Consider the following 19,998-nt stretch of genomic DNA (forward strand, 5'->3'; position numbering starts at 1 on the left):
CTTAATATCTAACACGTTGTTATTGCACGAGTTAATCCACTAACGTAGATTATAAAAATACCTATCAATATAAACTAATAAATCTAATTTATCGGCTAATGGTCGTGTTTCATGGTAATGAGTGAGCCTCGTTGCTCTATTGTGTATCATCGCCCCAAACTGTGAATCACTGCCTTAATGCATTCATGGTCGTGGCACTAAGTAAATAATTTATCATATCATTTTAAAATTATTTACTTAATGGAAAATTCGAGATAACTGAAAATTTTAAAATAAATTTAATCAGTTGAATATTATTTAATGTATAATGGGGCCGTTCATGTCACAAGCACTATAGAGGGCAGGGGGGGGGCATTGATTTTCTTATTTGATGATTACGTCAACAGTAATTATTTACTTTTTTCACATTTCAACCACACATTGTCTATGTTTTAAAACTAAAAGCATTTTCGTGGATTCCTACAAAAATAGTAGTAGCAGTAAATATGCTTACGTAATACTTAAACAGATATTAGGAAATGTAAGAAAAATAGGCTTTTGTTAGTGCAGTTTCCAATAACGTGTCTGTAATGAAGATAAAATTAATGCACCTAGAAAACTTATGTATATTGTATACGTTTTATCATTTACGTCTATATAAGTGACGATCGTGTTAATGAAATTAACGTACAGTTTATTTTATTATTATTACTGTTTTATTTTATTTCAATAAAATAATAACAAATTCAATAGCTTGTTAAAGCACTAACACTTCCTAATATAATCCATACATGTTAATAAAATTATGTACATTGCACAGTTGTCTACGCATAAGATTTTGAGTCTTATTATTATTAAAATATAAAAGGCAGCAGCAATATCATTTAAAAATCGTAACAAAAGTTTTTGGTTTTAATTTACTAAATTGGTTATGTATATTTTATATAATATGTACAATAAAAATGTATAGACGAAATCCTATCAGTGATGAGATTCGTTGTCTACTAGTAATATTTTTGCAAATCGTATAAAAACACTCCCACGCTTCGAGCCCCCAAGATTAATGGTTATTGGTATCTAAGTACGAAACGGGACTCCTATAGTCACGGCAGCTGCGAATTATGTATCGAAAAGGTAGGTATTATCAACAAATACGCAGTTTAACTTTTTGAGTTTGTAAGAAGTATCTATATATATGCTTCCAGCATTGAAGCGATATTTTTTCCAGGAGAAAGTATTATTCCTGTAGGTATTTAGGTAGGTATGAGGTAACAGGGCCAATGACTAGTGTGTTAAAAACTTTTAAACTCTGCTATACAATATTCGTTGCGTATAATCATCTAAAAGTTTCCTTTATGTGAGCTTAGCAATTTCATATATTGGCAAGCCTTTATAATATAGAAATTCCGCGAGAAGCGTTGTTCAGTATGGAATAAGACGTGTAGGTTTAAGAGCATTTTTTGTTAATCTCTAAGTTATGATACACACAATGCATAATGTGTGTGTATATTTCTTAACGATAAATAATCTCCTCGAAGTTTACAACAGTGTGTGTGTACTAAACCAAATTTTAATATTATTCAATGTGAAATTGTGTCCTATAACTTTTTTTCATTTTTGGACTTTATGAGAAAACTGAAAATATTAGTAAATAGTATTGTCTTTGGTTAACATAGCTTTTACACATTGAAGGAAAACAATTTTTTAACCGTTTTAAACGTTTTTTTAACCGGATTAAAGCTATTTGTATTATTATATTATAATAATATCAATAAATGTCTATCAATAATCAGCAAAAAACGCGTACCCTAAAACAGAAGCAGCCCTTGCGTACGTGACTGGAGACACGCAGGCCTTAAAATAGTATTACTACTAACTGCCAAATCCTCTTACAGTAGAAGCTTTCTAATATCTTTTTAAGTATTTCTTATCCTAAATTATACGATTTATATTTAATATACCTATATAACTATTGCTTCTTGAAAAAGTACTTCGCATAAACTCGAACCCCGGACTTTGTGAATTGTATTGTTTGTTGGTCCCCATATAACGCGGAGATATATTTCTGTAGTGTGAAATTTAGAATGTTTTGTCAAGACAAAATTTAGTTTTGGCGTACATTTGCACCTGTTTCAATTGAGTTATAAAATTTAAAAAAATCAATAGCGCTACAACCTTTTTAGGTCTGGGCCTCAGATTTCTGTCAGTAGGTGATTATCTTTTCGGGTCGACTCTTTGGGTCTAAGGTGAGCCGGTTTCCTCACGATGTTTTCCTTCACCGTCGGAGCTAATTTTAAATGCGCACATATAAAAAAAATCCATTGGTGGCCAGCCGTGGTCGAACCTACGACCTCAGGGACGAGAGACGCACGCTGAAGCCACTAGGCCATCACTGCTATTTTATGTTATAAAATTATCTTCATTAAGTTCGTGGTCCTAGTTTTTGAATTGTTCAAGAATACTCCTACAACGCGATATCCTATACGCATGCCGCGTTATAGGCAGGATTACTGTATACCATTTTATCTGTTTGGCAGTATGTCATGAGATCGGTTCGGTTGTCGGTTTCACGTAATTATGTTTTAACTTTGATTATACATATATCCATTCAATTTTTATCTTAGGAATATATTTTTAAAAAGTCGATAGCTAAAAATGATAGCATTTAGAAAGTAAATTAAATATGAATTATAATTTATCTTACCGTAAAGGATGAAGGGAATAAATAGATAAGCCGCCCTTTGTCACTGATCTATTTAGTTTGTAATGTTCTTGAATTTCCATGTTTATGATTAATAATCGCTCACAGCTTGACGTCAAACTACAAATTGTGACTGATATCAGTTAATGTTCCCGCTGCGCCAATAGAACGCCGGCGCGTGACGTCACGTGCATACAGTGGGGTAGGTCGTAAAACAATATAAAGTACATGTCAAGGATATCTCATTAACGAAAACTGAACTAATGTTTACATGGACCTATGTTCGATGTCTTTTGGACTTCCTTTTTTGTGCATTATTTATTAAACATATATACAATACAATTATAGTGAGAACAGATTTTTGCAAGGAAATGAATCAGTATGTATATTTTATTACTAGTACCAAAGTGTAAAGATTTCTTCAGCCCAATAATATCTAGTCTAAATATGATGTCTAATAATATTGTCTACAAAATATTATAAAGTAAAAATAACCAGAAATGTCTGTATAATTTTTATAACTACGTCATAACATCTGCGTTTCAGAAGATATTGGCACTGGCATAATAAGACACTTACGCAAATAGATGACGTACATACAAAAGGCAAATGATTATTGTATAGTTTCGAAAAGTGTTGTTGAAGGTCATATTTTGTCCTGAAATGTTCTGTACATACTAACCCTACCAATTCAACCATTGCGAGTTCATTGACCTTCCTGTAAACGGACTTTGACCTTTACAAATGTAATATTCATTTGTTGAAAGATGTTATTTTGTTACACTGATATACATAACTATATTGAAAGAATGTTGTCATTTCTTACCTCTTAAATGTATTTTTAGTTACCTAAACATCGATAATTCCTCTTTGTATAAAAATCAATCTTTCGGAAGGGTGAGGCTCAAGTCGCAGACAGGCGCCTAGTGTAATAGGATAATGCCGACGACAGAGTATCATAATTCATAATAGTAAAGTATAGAGGTAACGTAATGTGTGCGACTATTATGTCACGGTCTAAGGTATAGCCAATAGGTAGAGGCTCTATATACGGGTGGCCACAGCGGCAAGTGACCTATATTTATATCTAGGTTGTATTCCACTTGACTGTAGTCGCGCTAATGTGTTTTATAACGTTTTCAGGTTACAGCCTAACTCTTTTGCAAGATAACACATCCGTACATATTTTGTTACTTTAATTATAAAAAGTAAAAAAAAAACTTCTTGTCTTTTGTAATATACAGACTACGTCAATAAATACGACAATTTAATTTATTTAACTGAGTCTACCTCGGAACGTAAATATCATTAGGTATTTTATTTTTTAACATATTCCGAGCATACATAGTTTTTCACCTAAAACTAAGAAGCAATTGTACGCACTACTATATTCATGGAATTGAGGCGATTTCCTATGTTATATTAGTATGTCTACGGCAAAATATTAATCGAGAAATTACAAAATTGCTTGAATTTCGTAAGAGAAAAAATGTCATATTATTCCGAAATTTTAAATTTAAAACAAGCTCGTTATTCGATATGTATCATGTTTCTCAGTATCGTAATTACATAGAGAGTACGTGTAATACTTATCTTAATTGTTTATTGCATTGTTTCATTTAAGTCACGAGAAACACTTTCTCCGTCGGGACAAGTTCCACTGACCGCTTCTTAAACTTAAAAAAACTTATGTATTTTGTATGAATCTCAATAAAAGTAGGTACATATTTGGATTAAAATTAATAGCTACCGATTCAAATTCTTTGTCTACATGATAACTGAGTAACAAAGTCAAATGTTTGTATAGTGTAGGACTCAGGTAATGTAGTCATTTAAGCGTGCGCCTTTCAACCCTGAGGGAATAGGTTCGATCTATGTTAGCATTTAAAATTCGTGTTTAAGGTTAAGGAAAACATCGTGGGGAAACCGGTATGCCATAAAGCGAAAAAGTCGATGGCTTTTGTCAGGCATACAAGGCTTAATTAATCTTTTTAATATCATGAATATTTAAAAAAATAACTTGGCCTGTTTGGTTCTGGTCGAAATAAAATTTTGTAGCGTCACTGATTTCTACTAACCTATACCTTCTTAGAATTCAAATAAATACTAAAAAGTTTTTTATCTTTATGAAAATTCATGAATGACAGTTGGAGTGTAGAAAAAATTATTTCTTTTCTCATGAAAATCCTATCAAAATGTTTGTTGTACCAGTATAATTTATAAGAAGTTATTTCCTATCTTTCTCTCTAATGACAGCATTAACCAATGTTGACTGTATAGCAATGATAACGGTATTATCTGTTATCCGATAAGGTTATTGTTCTTAGTAATAACATAACGCGATTAAGACGGCCCTGAATTTTATCTAATATTTAAATGTATGGCGAACCAAGGCACAGGCGGTAGCTTTTTAGCACAATGAGAACAAATATTTTCCATTGTTATCCAAATCAACATTATTTTATTCCTATTAATAAATATGTAGGCTTATGAAAGTATTAAACAATTGCAAAGTCTACTCTTTACTAGTTTCCAAAGGCGTAGAGACGGCGAGAAGACCTGGAAAGATACTTTTCGCCACTCTTAATGGCCAAGTTACTGATTTATAATGAAATTGTAAGGAACTGCAACCATTGATACAATGCCTCACTTGACATGTTGAAGCAATTAGTCATAATATTAAAATAAACACTAAGCATAGCAGGCAAATACTTTTGAATAACGATTCAATTATATTATCCCGGTAAATACCATGTTACATATGTAAATTAAAATACAAAACAGTAGCTGTATAATTGGATTGGTTTATCTAAAACCTATGACGTTAAATCTAATGATGAAACCGCCTAAGTGTTGATATGTTTGATGGAAACTATATGCTAGACTTGCTTCATAAAAGTATAGTACAATGTAATGCAACAAGCTATAGTAGCTAGATATAATATAAATAAATGTATATTGTACTCATCTATCATCTACAGTAATAATATAAATTAGAAAGTGGAAAATGTCTTGACCATTAGAATTATACATTATTCCAGTTGAACTTGCTATAGAATATCTTTATAACCAAGAAAAATACTAATAAAATCTCTATATCGCCAACGCTACAGAAAATATAGACAATAGAACAAAGTGATGCACTACAGTTTTATACAAGACATCAAAAAGTGCGATACTATGTCTAACTACACATTTAATAAAGTAAGTATTCAGCCGTGCGAAGGCTGGTTATTTATTCATCATATCGTAGTGGTTATGCGCAGACAATCTTTTGTGTTTTTGTAGTTTGTTTAAAACATCTTCAATTATGTATTATCTGTTAATAAAACATAATCAGTCGAACACGGATACGGCTTTATGTAAATAACTATTTGAAAATATCTGGAAAATTGTGACAAATTTGCTTATCATACATTATGTCATACCTGTTGGATTGCGTCATTCATTTACGAAACGTAAATGTTTCATTTTTAATTAATTTCCACACAGTGACTCGATTAATATGTCACGTATGTATTTTACATTATTTGGAAAAACTTTACAAATATTTTAGATTCTTGCAACTAATCTGTTAACATAGTTCAAAACACGATTAATTAATATTCGAAATGAAGCAATAAAATTGACATAATATAATTTGAAAGGAAAAATTTTATTCCGATTTTACCCGACTAAAAGGAGGGTTTTAGTTTTACCTGTATGGATGTGATATTGTTGGAACAGCATAATGTTTATGATGATATGCTTTTAAGTGCTAAATTTCCAAATTGTATGTATGTTTGTCCACATTTCTCAGAAACTCAATATGTCATATCCATTCTTGTCAGGTATATTCTGCGAACAGTCCGAGTTTCATCATAAATCGGTTTAGTAGTTTACGCATTTCTGGACATGTATAATATCGGTTGCTGGTGGTCCTAGGTAAATTGGGTTCTTTCATGTTTTTTTTTTAAATTATTTTATAATTATTTTGCTTTATTGAAATTAGCGCATTCATCGAGGTGATTTTTCTTCTTATATATATATCTTATTTTTAATTACACGTGCTCTTACACGTGTAAATGTTTATTTTCTGTTACTGGCCGCTTGAATGACTAATTAGAAATATTTTAAAAAAGCATCCATAGTTATTTAATTTTTTGTTAATTATTTATGCACTTCTTGTACTTTGCCCTCTGTAGGTGTTTCTGTTTTTAATTGTTCCATATCGGGGTTACCTGCAAGAAATCGCTTGCCGAAGGCCGTCCGTTGCCTAATAACTTTTGTAACCAGCTTTTTTGTTTTTTATGTTAATGTTCTTAAAAAAGGCTCGGCTAAGAAAACCCTCTTCCAGAGAAGATATGCTAATCGGCCGTGTTCCTCAAAAATACCCAAGTAAAAGCTCCAACCAGATTAAAAATGAAGTTTTTTCGCCTGATGACCCGATAAATATCTCGTCAAGACTGATAAGCTGAAGATTAGTGGAAGCTAAATTGTTTGGACGAATCTCTCGAAAGGTACCATTTCTTACCAAGCAACACCGAGAGAAGCGTTTATTATTAGCTAAAAATTATGTTAATACGATGGTACGAGAATGGAAAAAAGTGTTATTGTCACACATATGAATAAGGCTTTTAATTATAAATACACAAGGAGTATTGTCAAGCACGGTGGCGGTAATATTAAATTTTGGAGGTGTTTTTCCGAATTTGGAGTTGAAAGATTGAAGGTACAATGGATCGATCGCAATACGAAAATATCTTAGAGCACACAATACGATAGAAACTCTGTGGTATTATTGTTAAAAAGAAAGTCTGAAACAAACGTACCGGTCAAAACGAACTATATGAAGTATTCCTTGAAGCATGGAATTCTATCAAAAGATAGTCCCTTATAAATGGTTTTTGTTAAAGGATTCTCTTAGCAGTGTCGGGTGTACGTAAGCTCCGCTCTATTAATAGCCAGTTGGATTTAAGTTGCTCTGCCAAGAATAACTTATTGCAGAATGTTTGCTTTTAAACACTGGCTTTTTTCTGGTTTGAAAGCATTAATGATCGCTTCTTTCTAATTAAATTCAACATCTTTAATCTTATTATATCTGTTCTTATTCCATCGTGTATTGATTGAGCATTACAAAATAATTGGCTACCATATACTTGACTTGTTTATAAATATAGTGACCAAAGGCACATATAACTGTATGTAATTTAGTTGTTGACGCAAACGCCGCTAGCGATTCAATAGCTTTTATACTTGTCACTTCCGTTGCATCTGAAACATCAAAGATAGGCTTAAATGGCTATAGTTAAATGAAAATAGATTAACGCGACTAGGCGTTAGATACCTTGTGCTTAGGTTGGAAATCTGCCAGAGCATTGTTGCGAATAATGCGCGGGCGCCGCGGTCCACCCGGGTCGACGACTTCGTACGCGTTAAAGGGTAATTGTACTGGATCCTATCTAATTACCGAATGCACTCCGAAGTGTAGAAAACCGCAAACCTATGAAATATTTTCTATTCTTAGTTAAATATGCCTTACCTTTCAGCTGACTGGCGCCTTTTAGTCGCTGGCAATGTGACAAAATTCTAGGCACAAATAAACTAATACATATTTAACTTATTAGAGTTTCCTAGATGCTCAAAAGATTGTAAAGTGTTATTTAAAGAGTTACAAGTAATATAATAGGTTGGGGAAAAAGTTTCTTCGCATTTTTTAAGACAATTCACAACCTTTTTGAATATAGTTTATTTAGATTTAACTAAAGTATGTAGGTTTTGTTCGATAACTTTTTGCCATCTTGTAGGTAGGGACTAGGGACATGATCCCATTGCTATAGAAAAATTGCTGCTTCTCATCAAAATATCGCGACAATTGGTTTTAGCAGTCCTCTCGTGATGTTACCCTGACACTGCCTAAAGAATTCTGAAGAGACCGCACCCACGTTTTCAAAAATGGCATCAATTTTATTTGTAATAGGGCGACCAGAGCAACTTGCATCTTTGACATCAAAATTTCCGGATTGAAAACGCTTAAACTAAATTATAATAAAATTTTAAAATGTATCAAATTTCTTCATTAGCTTTACTCATCTTGACAGTACGAAAAATAAATAAAAATCACACATTTTCCTAATTTGAATTTGGAATTATCTTCTATAAAATTTAAGCTTTTAATAATACCAAAACCAGCCAGATACAACTTTTTTCCCAACCTATATTAAGTTATAACAATTACGTTTTTTTGTTTAAACTAAATCTATAAAATGATTAGTTACATCGAACATGTCTAGGCAATCGCGAGGAAGTCAATCGAGTGCGAAATAACATAGCTCGAGGTCTCGACATTGACCTTGATAAAGATTGATTGGGGCGGAAGGTACGGGTGCTCGCACTGTCGGGAATAATCTATTCCTGGCTTCTACGTCAGTTAAAAGTCATCAGTAACCAGTGTCGTTACGTATGTATTTGTGGTTGAAAATATCTGGCCACGCGGCTCCAATAAATCAGAATCATTAAAAAACTCACACGTCTGTTAATAAATTAATGCCAAAATGTTTGATGTCGAGTTTGACATCTTATGTTTATAACTGTATTGTGACAGTTCCTGTAGGAACTGTGGATCCTTTTCTGTCGAATTATTTTAAGGGTTTTACTGTAATTTGCATATTTTATCTATAAATATATTTAAAGGTTGCAATTTTTTTCTTATAAAGACAATTTTATAAGTATTTCTTAACTATTAGGCATATACTAATTATTGTTTTTTTATTGAAGAATACTTTTTTTCTCTCTCGTCTAAACTTTCAAATATGAACAACCCAGTAAGGACACTTTCAGCCAACCCTGTAAAGAACAATAATAGAGAGACTATAGTTAACCACAAGAATAGCGAAACTTAAATGCATCTTAATTACTGTAAAGATTAACACAATATTAACTAGATATTGACACAACATTTGTAACAAAACACACAAAATAACAATAAAAACAATAAGAATGAGAGATAATAATTTACACCTTAAAAATTGGTAACATTGCTTAATATGAGTATAAGTTGTAGAAAATTTAATTAGTAGTAGTTTAGTAGTTTTTATTTGTAGTGGTCTACTATTGTTTGAGGCTAAAAGCCTCCTTCATATTTTTCCATTTCTCTGTTTTTTTGGCTGATCTTTGCATTGCATTCTTCATATCTAATTGTATGATAGGGATCTTGGGTTGAAATGCATAATTTTAATTGCTGTGATGTGGAGCGGCTTTTTTATTTTTTCTGCTTTTCGTTTTTCATATGTAAAGGAACGTGGTAGTTGCTTTCCCCACGGGAACCAGCCGTGCTAATAGTATGTGTTTAATTCTATGCTTATTATACATTATTGGGCTAAAAACTATACCAGTGCGGCCTTCTACAATTACAAACAGCCTTCAAATCCTAAAATTAATCTGTACAGTATTTTGCATATAAATAAGACATATTTAAATTATCCTAATTCTATGGGTTTTGCATTTAATTTAAACTATTAGACAACACATCTGTATTAATAAATATATAATGCAGACTTGACATATTTAATAACATCCGTAACTCTAGTTGTGCTAACGTCGTCACAAGGCCATCCATCACTGGACGCTTCCGCAATCGAAATACAAACAAAATAATGCGCAAAAGCTGTGTAATTCACGTGACGGGCTAAGAACGTCATGTTGCATTGCGCTGCAATCATAATGCTAACGAACCCTGCGCGTACGCCGATAGTGTTATCATTAATGCGAATGTTGTACAATAGTTCAATACCCATTGTACTTATAGATAAAAGTACAACTGTATTGTACAATACTAAGTACGAAATGTTTGTGCTGTGTGTGTTGTGTTTGTTGCGAATGTTCCCCGACCATGCGCAATTTGGCCTAAGACCTGCAGTTTCTGATAGACTTCTGTAACCATGACAATGATTCTCCTTTTAGCAATAATTCACACGTTTGCCTAGGACGGCACCTTGAACCTGAATGAGAGAGATAAAAGCTCCAGTCTTAAGAAATCGAATTGATGTGTTAATTGGACTGTGATCGAATAATGGCGGTAGGTGCACGTGTCACGTGAACAAGTTAACGAACTTGCCACGTGTACTGATATCTATAATATAATTGTGTGACTTTTTATCAAACTGATAAATAATAGAATACATTGTTTTTAATCGCGTGGATCGCGATTTAAATGATAAGAAATATCCTGTGCACACGAGAAGGGGTGTTCAAAAAGGCGATAATAGATACAATCATTACACCTTGGTGCTAAGTTCAAGCTAGGAGTTCTCAGCTCTGGGCGGGAGCTCTCCCGTACCAGGTCTTTCCACTTGACCATCCACGACTAATCTCTGGGCGTTGCGTAGAGATGTGGGGTCACTCCTTATCTTCTACCGCATTTACCACGAAGAGCGTTCAGAGAAGTTGTTCGAATTAACTCCTGCTGCGGTGTTCATCATCGGACATCGAAGCAGTATACGAAATTATACCTTGACGTCCGTGTTTCCACAACTAAGCGTTTTTAAGACACTCTTTTTCCGCGCACCACCACTATGTGGAACCAGCTGCCCACTGAAGTGCCTGCTGAAGTATATCCGAACCAGTTCGACTTAGGACCCTAGTCCTTTGAGAAAAGAGTGTACCAATTCTAAAACTTCCGGCAACGTACTCGCGAGCCCTCTGGCATTGTGAGTGTCCATGGGCGACGTACACATATATCACTTGACATCAGGTGAGCCTCCTGTCCGTTGTCTCCTGTTCTATAAAAATAAAATAGGAAGAACATCCACTCTCGACGACCCTAAGACAGGACATTGGTAGTGACTGAACAAATTATTAAAATTGTTTTATAGCAGACAAAATAAGTGATTGATAAAGCTAAGGTAAGCGCGCTGGATAACCAGGTGCTTTCTGATGACAGTTGGACCTGGCACATTTATGTAATTCCATCTGTAACATCTTCCATGTAGTATCACAAGTATTTACAAGATTTTAATAAAGTGGCTAAAATTCTGTCATTCAGCAAGAAAATAATCGTGAGATTCTTTAATTAAATGGAATCCAAATAAAATGGAAGAAAATGAAAATACTTTACTTTTGAAATATACTGAGTTTAAACTTTACGTTACGTAAACTTTTAAATGATTTATCGCTATGGACAAACTTGAAAGTAGAAAGCGGTAATGAATGATCAGACTCGTGATCATACAACTACCTTTTCTCTTCAATAAATCTATCGAAAGTTGAGTACTCAATCAATTTAATTACTGCATTCGTAATGAACAAGGCATTAATGTTCAACATATCCATTAATACTTAAATAGTTTACTTGTATACATTTCGAATTTATTGATTTTAAACGAGCTTTTAAAAATCTCAGTTTTGTGAAAAGTTTGTTTATATACCATGTAAATCCAGGTTAGCTTCAGGCCGAGGTAAAACGCTATGGTGTTCTTGAGGTGTGTCAATATGGACAATTAGTTACTGCATTGGTAGCTATTAAAAGCTTTATTGAAATTAAGCTTTCAACTCTATGTCAGAGAGCTTATAGTATTATATGCAATTAAGTTCACTTGTCAGCCTTTTACGCTTCTCATAAGAATTAGGAAATTGTGAAGACATTATATTCTCACTACGCGATAGCTGGTTTTCAATAGTTGATATTCCTTGCAAATTTCGGACAAAGGTACGGAATGCAACACTAACTAGTTGCAATAATATCGAAAATTTAACGCAAACTTTAACAGTAACATATAGGATAGCATTCAATTATTGAAAACAGTATCTGGTCTATGGTTTTGTTATAACGTATTAATCGACAACTTAATCTTAATAAGCACTAAGTTTGTACGTTAAAATTGGCCGTCTCATGATGTCAGGCGGATATCTTGGTAATTGGTCTGATATATTTTAGTTAAGATAGCTTTACCTTTTTACCTTACTTCATAAATGGCGATACAAACTATACACTTCCAATGGCTGTTAAAGGTGTCACTCTTGAATAGCTCAGAAAGTAAATAAATGTCAGAGAACATTATCATTAGTTAATGAATAAGAACGTTAGTATTTTTAAATAAAAACGCTTTATAAATGTGAGACGTATTCATGGCGTGCATTTCATTAGTAAAGTTACAGGAGAATAAGAAAATATTCATTAGCTATTTAATGCTTTAATACTCAGGTTTATGAATGTAATAAAAAAATAGATTTTAAGCTGAGTCTAAAGTGTTTGCGTCCAGAATAATCTTTTTAATGTACTTATTTTTATGATATTTTTTATGATAATAAGCCAAGGGAGATGTAATTGAAAGCGCACCGAGCACAGAGCCAATTGAATGATTGCTCGTGTCAATGATTTGCTGTTGCCATTCCTTCTACAACCATTTCGTACTTTTAGAACCATTTTGGTGACAAGTTGCAAGTCTTCAATGGTGTAATGTGCATATTCTCACAAAATTTGTAGTATATGATGAACATTATTATATTTTATTTCACGTTTTTAGTAATTAAATTACTATTGATAGTATAATAACAAAATACATTAACATTCCAGGTGGAACAGCGTGATGTTCCCGGCATAGACTGCGCCCACCTGGCTATGGACACAGAGGAGGGCGTAGAAGTAGTGTGGAATGAGGTACAATTCTCTGAGCGCAAAAATTTTAAGGCGCAAGAAGACAAGATTCAAGCCGTCTTTGACAACCTCACCCGGCTAGAACATCCCAACATCGTCAAGTTCCACCGCTACTGGACAGACACACACAATGATAAACCGAGGGTAAGCAAAAAATTTGAATTTCTGATTTGTCAACATGACGGTTTCACAGTGTAACTACGTTACAAAATTTGTAATAAAATTTGACAAAAACATTGTATATTTTCGCGGTGTTTTTTTAATAGCTGATATACGATATTCTTCTTGCATTATTATTTTCTATTTATACTGAAAGAATATACGTAAACTTAGATAATAAACGGCGCTTGATGTTTTCAGGTCATATTCATAACGGAGTATATGTCTTGTGGGTCACTGAAGCAGTTTCTCAAACGTACTAAACGAAATGTGAAAAGACTACCACTGCAGGCCTGGAAACGATGGTGCACACAAATTCTTTCCGCACTCAGGTACAAACATTTAATACAATTAACAATAAACCTGGTGTAAAATGAATCACCAGATTGCGCGTTCGTGATTGGACAGCGGAATGGCGTATTATGTGCAAATGTGTGCGCGTGTTGGTCTAGACATGCTCTGGACCAATCAGAATTAAACGAAGCTCGCCATCGATTCGTCCTTTGTTTTACTGATCCAAGATTTTCTTTTATATTTATTTGATCTAAGCTTTTGGAATCAAGTGATAAAACACTAGACCATGTGCTCGACAAGCAATATCGAACATTTTCATGTTAATTTCCTAATAAGCTTTTAATTTTTACTGAATCGAAATTAATCGAAATATTATCTTATATATACTATTGCAGTTACCTGCATGGATGCGAGCCTCCGATAGTGCACGGAAACCTGACTTGTGATACAATCTTCATCCAGCACAATGGGTTGGTGAAGATTGGATCAGTGGCGCCTGATGCCATACACCACCACGTTAAGACATGCCGCGATAACATGCGTAATATGCACCTCGTCGCACCCGAGTATGGATGTAAGTATGCCTAGACGAATGTATAATATAAAATATAATTTCCTAGCTGCCCCCGCGAACTTCCTTTCTCCTTAATGTGGTTTTAGTTAGCCTTAATACCGTGACACGAAATAATAATTTCACTATATTATCGTCACTATAATTTGAATTTGATTTACACTTCGGTCTAAGTAACACGTGGTTGGCTATGCTAATACCAAAAATTAAAAAAGTGGGTATTTCGTTTACTACAAAATAAATTTAATTTATACTTTAGCCTCAATAACACGTGGTAATCATGATATTGAGTTGTAGCTTATATGACACGTTTGTCGGTTTACGATAGCAGTGCCATCTATTGATTACTTACTCAATCCAGTCGAAAAGTATCGACATCTGTTAGAATCTATTGGAGTTAACAGATAATTGTGACTGTCAATTAATTATAGACAAATAATTTGCAATAAAATAAAATTGCGACTGTAATTAAAGATCTAAGCTATCCTATATCTTAAGTTGGACCAAACTGCTCACGGTGTGCCAATTAATTTAAAATCGGTTAAGTAGTTTAGGAGTCCATCGCGAACAAACATCGTGACAGGAGATTTATATATATTAAGATTTTACACGACATCCGACACACGAATATAGTGTCCAAACAGTATTCTACGAGCCAAGGCTGTACATTTTGTTCACTCAGACTTTCATAGTTTTATAAGCGTGACGATTTCCTAAATCATGAGAGTTACGCCCCGAGAGCATTGTTAGATGGCACTCTCTGCATCTGTACAGTGCATTCATTCGTTACATAGCAATTAACATTTAATTATTTCGCTTATATTCTATTGTTGTACTCGAGTGGTTTATATAGAGTTAAACTAAAATCCTCTATTATTTAATCCTGATCACCCAGGAACCGTACTAGTATAGAAAACAAAGACTATTACTGAACCTTAGCCATTTAAGCCATTCACTAGAATTGTAGAAAATTAAATCAACATAATATTAGTTTTAGCCATCATTATTGTATATGCTACAATGTAATTTATGTAAATACGCTTTTGTGAACTTCATTAACTTATATAAGAAAAAAAAATTGAATGAATGAATTATATTGGAGCATCTTACTAGTTTCTTATAAAGATAGACAAATTTAATGTCGTAAATACATACATAATATATAACGCACAATTTTAAATTGAATACTGTTTTTGCAGCATCTCAAATGGTTACACCGGCTATGGATATCTATTCTTTTGGTATGTGTGCGCTGGAGACAGCGGCTTTGGAGATCCAAGGCAACGGGGACTCTGGCAGCCACGTCACAGAAGAACATGTCGCTCGAACTGTTGAATCATTAGAAGAGACGCGTCAGAAAGACTTCATTTACAGGTACAGTGTGAATTATTCGAGGTGACAAAAAAACGTATACTCGATATACGCAGTTTGCGTACACGAGTATACGTTTCTGATAGTGTTAGGGTCGTTCAGAAAAAAAGACTAAATTTATTGGATAGCTTCAAAAACAAACTTATTTCCAAAATTTATATTGTCTTATTAATCAAATAATATATAATATCAATCTGGGTCTCAGATTTCTGTCTCTGTTTCATGATCCTACTTGCCTATTAGATTAATTTGTTGATCAGCCTTTTGTGGCTGACGCACGCCATCGACTTTTTGGGTCTGAGGCAAGCCGGTTTCCTTACCATGTTTTCCTCCACCGTTCGAGCGAATGTTAAATGCGCACATAGAAAGAAAATCCATTGGTGCACTGCCGGGAACATGAAGCCACCAATGTCTAATTAATTAGTTATGTCAAAAATGCCACGCAGTTATTGTTGGACCATATGAAGACCCCAATACTGATAATATGTGAATAGGCGGCGTAATATTGTGTAAAAATACTGAAATTGACATAAAATCTGAAAAATACTACAACATTTAGATTTTTTTTTCACTTTTAAACTGATATTATTATATCTTAACATCCAATATTGTATATTATTGTTTCTGACATTATTTACTGTACTTACCTTTTTTATTGTAATTTTTATCTTAGATTAAATTATAGTATATAATGCAATACTGGAAACTAATATTTTTCAAATAAAGGAAAAACACTTTCCGTTTGTCAGTATCATTTATTTTCGTGCCAACTTTTCCAATTCACGTATAACGTGTTGTTTAATCATCATGCCAATTCATCCTTTAGCATAATTTAATGTGATGATAACACATTTCAGATGTATCCAGAAGGATCCGGCAATGCGACCTACGGCCCGTGAGCTGCTGTTTCACCCGCTGTTGTTCGAGGTGCACTCGCTTAAGCTTCTGGCAGCGCATACATTGGTCAATACAAGTGGTTAGTGAAGAGCATCATTTCTCCTATGAAATCTTTGATAATTCGTACTATAAGCAATTGTAGACATACATTTTATATTTTATACAATACTAGCGGATCTAACAGACGTTGTCCTGAACACTTTACATCTTATATACAAAAAATATATCTAATAATGTAAACCTCGACTCCACTGGTCCACACAATAAATTTCATCAAAATCTGTCCATCCGTTTAGGATCTTGGGCTGATTTGTAAATCTAAAGTATATAGGGCGAACAAACGCATACAAAAAAATAATTCAAATCTGTCCAGTCGTTTTAGAGGAGGAGGAGGAACAGTGACACAGTGAAAAATCTCGAAGAATTATTCTACGAACGAAATACTTCTTGAAACTGCGTTCAACAAGATATATTTACGTATTTTGCATAAAAATTATAATATATTGGTAGCATTCAAAACAATATGTAGTAGTAAGTCCTAGTATAGCTAAACTGTTTTTCATTTTGCTATCAAACAAAATTTTCTTAGAAACAACAATAAATTGACTTGCTTGTGGTTCCAGCTAACATATCAGAAACGATAACGGACGAGGTTTGTGGCAGCGGTGGAGCCCTGGCCTGGTGTGTGAGAGACGGAGAGCGAAGAGAGTTGGACGCTCGGGATTTACCACCACATGCCGAGAAACTTGAGAAGTTCGTTGAGGATGTCAAGTGAGTGAATCTGGATCGAAGGACCAAAATTTATTTGATTTTGGAGTATGTTATAAAGCTCTTCTCTGAATTTCATATTGTTTACCAGAGGGATTTTTATCTATTTTACAAATTCTAGAATTGTATTTAAATATTCTAAATAATACAATATTTCAGAAGTGAAGGTCTATTTATATTTGAGCATGAGCACTTATATTATGTTTAAGATATGTAACCGTACCATTATCGTGTTATGCAAAATTATGAAACGCCTAGGCATTTTCCTGCAAACCAAGAAGGGAAATAGCAGTAAGTACTACTTAAGTACTTCATAATAAACATTAAAATAAATAGTCCTTATTGACAAGTGACCACAACAGAAGTAGTGGCCAAATTCTACTTAAATTTAATTTTCTTACTATAGTATTTACAGGCACTGTATATGTTAAATAAATATAACAATTTATAGGTACGGCATTTATCCGTTAACTGCTTATGGGTGGTGGTCCGGTGGGCGTCGGGCCGCTGGTGGAGGAAGGTCGCGAACCGCGACTGAGAGCGCTCCGGCCCCGCCAGAGCCACGCGCTCGAGACCGTGAGACACGACGAGTAGTCAACATGATGTGCTCTCTTAAGCCGCAGCCGCACCATCCCGACGCTGATGTTGCTGACTTGCTGGTAAGTGACCATTCACAGGATGTGTGGAAGCCGTATCACCGTAAGTCTGAAGGTCATGCGCCTGCTTTCATGCCACTTCGATCGTACTGGACCTGGATCCTTCCCATTGGAGTGCGCTTGCGTCTCTGCGCGTACACTTGTGTACGTTTGTGCGACAACCTTTGATAGGTGAAGTGTGTTTCTCTTAAAAATATTTTTTTTGGAAATGGTCATAAATAATCATTGTTGTTATATTGCAGTTATGAGCAGTGTTGGTCTAGTGGCTTCAGCATGCGACTCTCGCCCCTGAGGTCGTAGATTCGATCCCCGGCTGTGCACCAATGGATTTTCTTTCTATGTGCACATTTAACATTAGCTCGAACGGTGAAGGAAAACATCGTGAGGAAACCGGCTTGCCTTAGACCCAAAAAGTTGACGGCGTGTGTCAGGCACAGAAGGCTGATCACCTACTTGCCTATTCGTTTAACAAATGCTCATGAAATAGATCTAGACTCTGAGGCCCAGAGTCAACCTAAAAAGCTTGTAGCGCCTGATAATTATTTATTTTTTGTGTTCCTGTTATGACAAATAAATATAAGGTCTATGTGAGACGACTTGATCAAAAACATTATTCATGATGATTATGAACGGACCGCAAAGAAAATTATTAATGTTAATTTGTATATAACAGATGACCATTCTATTGCGTATGGACGACAAGATGAACCGCCAGCTCACGTGCGCTGTTTCACGCCGTGACTCTGCGCACGCGCTCGCCCACGATCTTGTGCAACTCGGATTCATACATGAGGTATTCATACGACCAGTATTACATTACTTCTTTAAGTGCTTTATTGTAATTTAAATATATTTTGACAATCATCATAGTACAACAGCTTATGGTATAATGGTTGGTTTTTATTTTATTACAAATAAAAATATCCATCAAAGATTGAACAGTGTCTAGCCTAGAGGTTTCATCGTGTGACTCTTAACCTTGGGGTTATAGGTTCGAATCCAGGGTATGCACTAATTTACTTTGTGTCTAAGTGCGCATTTAACACTAGTTCGTTCGGGTGAAAGAAAACATCGTGAGGAAATCAGCATGCCCTAGACCCAAAAAGTCGATGGTGTTGGTTAGGCACAGGGGGCTGCTCAGCATCAGCTAGCCTTTTAGAAATGATCACGAAACAGATACAAAAATCTGAAGCCTAGAGCTAAAAGGTCTATATCTATAAAGGTCTAAGGTATATCGCTATTGGAATATATATCGGTCTAGGAAGATCTCCATCACACCTCACGCTAAATATTGACTTTGATTTTTATTATTGTCTTTTGTTAATATAGCTTTTACACATTAAGAAAACACCTTTTAAACGGATTGAAGCTATGTATTATTATTATAAGTTTATAATTATTTACATAAATTTAATTTTTGTCCGACGTTTCGCGTGCTTTACAGCGTGGTCACGGTAACCACGCACTCTGTATATATATATATATATATGTTTTATTATTTTGCTTTTAATTGTGTTTAAGAGTATTAATATTCATTAATAACAGTTTAATAAAAGCCCCTATTAAGCTATGTAATAAATAAATTAATGAAAGCACTATTTAGATACAATTATTTAACACAGACTCATAAAATTTACCGAGAAACCAAAATTATGACGATTAAACAACTGTATGTTTATAGCACTTGTATCTTAATTTAAAAAAATTAAATGACTCTCTCCATAGTGGCTTATCATTTAAAAAAATCAACACTCAACGACACGCAACACTCGTCGAACGAGTTTGCTTATCTTGCCGAAGCCGCGCACAAATTATTTGAAGAGGTCGATTGGGTATGAGGCTGTGCAACTGTTTAATCGGTTGCCATCTAAAATTCGCAATATTGACGTGTTTGGCAGATTCAAGGGGGCATTAAAAATGCATGTCAAAGTGAATGTAGTGAACTAAAATTGGGACGTTTCGCATGTAA

The 19,998-nt window shown here is 34.2% G+C and overlaps 1 protein-coding gene across 1 annotated transcript in view; it reads left to right on the forward strand.

Moving 5' to 3' along the window:
• The window catches only part of LOC123718584 (nuclear receptor-binding protein homolog), a 30,035-nt gene that overhangs the window by 6,498 nt on the left and 3,539 nt on the right, over positions 1-19,998 (forward strand). Inside the window, exons 2-9 of the mRNA XM_045675227.1 lie at positions 13,233-13,457; positions 13,674-13,804; positions 14,162-14,340; positions 15,537-15,711; positions 16,566-16,684; positions 17,229-17,376; positions 17,825-18,032; positions 18,703-18,822. Of these exons, the coding sequence (XP_045531183.1) occupies positions 13,233-13,457; positions 13,674-13,804; positions 14,162-14,340; positions 15,537-15,711; positions 16,566-16,684; positions 17,229-17,376; positions 17,825-18,032; positions 18,703-18,822 (1,305 nt within the window). The remainder of the gene's footprint in view (positions 1-13,232; positions 13,458-13,673; positions 13,805-14,161; positions 14,341-15,536; positions 15,712-16,565; positions 16,685-17,228; positions 17,377-17,824; positions 18,033-18,702; positions 18,823-19,998) is intronic.

The sequence above is a fragment of the Pieris brassicae genome, chromosome 2 (assembly GCF_905147105.1).
Source record: "Pieris brassicae chromosome 2, ilPieBrab1.1, whole genome shotgun sequence".
Taxonomy (NCBI): Eukaryota; Metazoa; Arthropoda; class Insecta; order Lepidoptera; family Pieridae; genus Pieris; species Pieris brassicae.